Source organism: Sinocyclocheilus grahami, unplaced genomic scaffold (genome assembly GCF_001515645.1).
Source record: "Sinocyclocheilus grahami isolate Dianchi unplaced genomic scaffold, SAMN03320097.WGS_v1.1 scaffold109.1, whole genome shotgun sequence".
Lineage (NCBI taxonomy): Eukaryota > Metazoa > Chordata > Actinopteri > Cypriniformes > Cyprinidae > Sinocyclocheilus > Sinocyclocheilus grahami.
Genome location: NW_015505288.1, coordinates 371,104 through 375,115, shown reverse-complemented (window position 1 = coordinate 375,115; position 4,012 = coordinate 371,104). Strand labels below are relative to the sequence as shown.

General features: G+C 34.5%; 1 protein-coding gene across 1 annotated transcript in view; it reads right to left on the bottom strand.

Annotated features, from left to right (window-relative positions):
• Nucleotides 1–3,331, bottom strand: part of LOC107588919 (homeobox protein Hox-B4-like) — a 4,417-nt gene extending 1,086 nt beyond the window's left edge. The window contains exons 1-5 of the mRNA XM_016277171.1: nucleotides 3,211–3,331; nucleotides 2,577–2,679; nucleotides 2,400–2,482; nucleotides 2,008–2,319; nucleotides 1,883–1,933 (exon numbers count right to left, since the gene is read on the bottom strand). Coding sequence (XP_016132657.1) covers nucleotides 1,883–1,933; nucleotides 2,008–2,319; nucleotides 2,400–2,482; nucleotides 2,577–2,679; nucleotides 3,211–3,293 — 632 coding nt within the window. The 5' untranslated portion in view covers nucleotides 3,294–3,331. The remainder of the gene's footprint in view (nucleotides 1–1,882; nucleotides 1,934–2,007; nucleotides 2,320–2,399; nucleotides 2,483–2,576; nucleotides 2,680–3,210) is intronic.
• Between the last annotated feature and the right edge of the window lie 681 nt (nucleotides 3,332–4,012).

Below are 4,012 nucleotides of genomic sequence, written 5' to 3'. Positions count from 1 at the left end.
AATATCAAATTTTTAAAACCAACTATGATTTTAAGCTTTAAAATATCTCTTAAATTATTTGCATTTTTAAAACCTACAGATACAGATTTATAGTACACTTAGCAAACATAAGCTACACAAATACTTCGCATTTAACAAGCAAATAAATGTAAATAAAGTTAAATGAAGAAAATGCATCTTTGGGACGAAAACACACAACCTTAACTTATATTGTTAAATTTGTTTTAACTTTTTTTTTCTTAATACATTTAGAACTTCAATTACCTTATCAAAACTCAAAGGCACCCACACAATTGTACAAAATGAACATATTATAAGCAAATAAATTAAATTATATATCCTTAATCCTAATCTAAATACTTTTACTTAATATGCATAAAACAGCAATGTTACTTACCCAAGTCATGACACAGTCGGGAAAAAACTGGCATCGTATGACTTGAGGCAGCTCGAAGACGAAGCAGAAGTTGGAACGGACCAACTTGGAGCCACCTAACGTTAAAGGGGTCATATTATGCTTTTTTAAAGATCCTTATTTTGCATCATTTTGGGTTCCCCAAATAATCTGAAGAACCCTTTTTTCACTATAAAGAACCTTTTGTGCAATGGAATTTGAAAGGTTCTATATGTAGCATAGATGCCAATAAAGTACCTTTATTTTTAATAATGATCTTATTGATTATCTTTCTAAAAAGATATGCCAACATAAATAAATACTATTTTGAAATAGCGACATTTTTGGATTGTGTAAATGGTGCATTATATCATGGGATTGTACACTATATTTTGGACAAAAGCTTGTGGACAAGAAAAATGAGATGAAAGTGTTGTAAGCACCAGTTTAGCAAGAGATGTAGTAAAATAATGTCATTTTCATTTTCACTTTGTGCACAGTAAGGGGTTTTCCAAGCTGTTGTCCAGGTACAGTCATCTAGAACAGGGGTTTTCAGGGGAACGCAACGGGGGTAATAAGGGATCCGTGTAAATTTTAGAGAAAAACAAATAAATAAATAATAAAAAATATTTAAATAAATAAATGAATACTGAAATAAATAAATAAATAATAATAGAAGATTAAAATAAATAAATAATTAAATTTAAAAATAAATACAAATATATTAAAATAAATAATAAAAATGATTAAAGTAAACAAGTATGAAAGTATTTGGATTGGATATATTATATATGATTGCTATATACATTATATGTGACCCTGGACCACAAAACCAGTCTTAAGGGTCAGTTTTTTTTATTCAGATTTAAGATTTATTAATAAATACGCTTTCCATTAATGTATGTTTTTTTTTTAGGATAAGACAATATTTGGCCAAGATATAACTATTTGAAAATCTGGAATCTGAGAGTGCAAAAAAATCAAATATTAAGAATATCGCCTTTAAAGTTGTCCAAATGAAGTCTTTAGCAATGCATATTACTAATCAAAAATTAAGTTTTAATATATTCCCAGTAGGTCATTTACAAAATATCTTCATGGAACATGATCTTTATTTAATATCCTAATGATTTTTGGCATAAAAGAAAAATCGATAATTTTGACCCATACAATGTATTTTTGGCTATTGCTGCAAATATACCTGTGCGACTTATGACTGGTTTTGTGGTCCAGGTACACATATATGAAAATATATAGCTGATATTTTAGCTGCCTTTTAAATTTTAGGATGGGAGTCCTAAGAATGATCCTATTTGGGGGTCTGTGCATGGCATCTAAAAGATTGAAAACCCCCGTCATTGTGTGCCTTATGATTAGGATTTGTTGAACTACTGGAATAACCAAGCATGTTAATTAAAAGGAGTTTTCTGCAAGCTTTTGGCAATGTAGTGTGTTCGTGAACAGAAGTGAATAAACAGATGTCCTCACCCCTGTGGTTGTGGATTAATCTCCATTAGAGTGATCTCCGTTTGCCATGGCCTGTGAGTGAAACAAAATATGAGTTATCCAAACCATAATATCAATCAAATAATTATCCTCTTGATGGTACTTACCATTCATCCATTGGAGCCTGCACATTATCCTGGGATGGGGTGGGGTTTAGCGGCAGTGGAGCTTGGGCAGGTGGCGGGAGGACTTGGATAAGACCACTTGGGGCAACAGTAATGGGTGCAGGTTGTGGGGCAGCAATTAGATTTGCAAGTGGAGCTCTGATGCGAGGCATAGGAACGGGCCGTGCAGAGGAAATTAAAGGGGAAGGGGCTTGATTCTGTGGGGTGGGTGGCACTGCAGCCTGATTGGGTGGACTGGCTTGAGCAGCAGTGTCTGCCTGTTGTCCCAGTGAATCTCGAAGTTGGCCGAAGAGGCTGTTGGTTTAAAAGAAATTATGAATTCTTTAGCATTTGACAGAAAATACACTAAATAATGAAACTGGCCTGGGACTTACGTATGTATGTTTGCACCAACAGGTCTTCTTGAATTAAAATCCCCTGGCAGGATTGGGTGCACATGCCTCCTCCTACCAGGAGGCTGAAACAAAAAATATACATAAGCATGCGATGCTTGATGACCTCCACTCACAGAGACTGATATTTATTACTCACTTAACTAGGTTTTTACTTACTATGAATGGATTATTTGCATAATCACGGTTGCCTACTGAGCTTCTGCAGTGTGGACAATGAGCCCTGTATCGAAAAGACTGACTGAGGCATCGCTGGCAAATTCTGAAAGTACAAAGAGAGACAAATGTACTTGTGAGAGAGCATAAAATAATCAACTCCTATCAACATGAAGATAAAAGATTGGCTGGCAAGGCTGGTAATCGTTGTCAACCAACCATGTGATGGAATTTCCCTTTAGAAATACTTTCGCTTTTTGCTGCCAGCAAATGCTCAGGTTATTTATCAGAAATGATATGTACTTGTGAATAAGGAGAGGCTGCGAATGTATAGCACATGGAAAAAACAAACAAATAAAATAAATGTCCAACATAAAAGCTGTTTCCAACTACAAAAGCACTTTTTGGAGAAAATTTGATTTATTGAATGAGTTTGATTTACAATCACTTATCAAATATATTTTACAACTACACATTTTTATACAAGGCAGTACTGTATAATATTGTAAACTATGCATTAGCATATGTTAAATTATGTTAAATGCCTACAAGTTTGATCCACAAGTTTGTCAGTTTGTAAAGTCTCCACATGAAGTCACCAAAATCCCCATCTATGCCAAATATAAGCCACACTTACACTTTTCCACAGCATGAAGATGGTTGAGAAGGATTCTGTATGTTTTCCCTGCATACAGGACACTCTTCCTCTGAAGTGGACATGTCCAAATCGTCTGCTGTTTAGTCTGTCTGTCAGTCTACTGGCAGTCTAGTCTCTTCTGATATCTTCACTTAGGTTGTACAGCTTAAATGCAGCCCAACTTCCTTATTGTCATAAAGAGGGTGTGTATTATGTTTGCTTCAGGTGCTTTCTTTTCATGATGATAAATATAGAACCGGTTTAACCTGAAAAGTACTAATTTTGTAAACAAATATTTAGTGATGCGACTCGGGGACTTTAATATAGACAGAGCTGTAACTTTTGGTTTCACCTACGTTCTATCTATCTATCTATCTATCTATCTATCTATCTATCTATCTATCTATCTATCTATCTATCTATCTATCTATCTATCTATCTATCTATCTATCTATCCATCCATCCATCCATCCATCCATCCATCTAAACTGCAAAATCGTCAGTGTTAATATCCATTATATCAAATGTAACATCATTGTTACATGTTAAGGGTCATTTGTATGTTATACGTGTTCACACTACCCAGTGGTATTAATGTTACACTTTTTAAACCTTTTGACACCAATTTTGTTTTGATTCAACACTCTATACAGTATATCTGTCTGTCAGCATGTCTCTTTGTCTATTTTTCAGTACCGAAAGTATAAAGGTTATTTAGGGACACCAGGGCTTTTATTATGGCAGACACAGATGCTTTTATGTCATTGCGGAAGTAAAGTCACCTGACCGCCGCTAAGCTTCT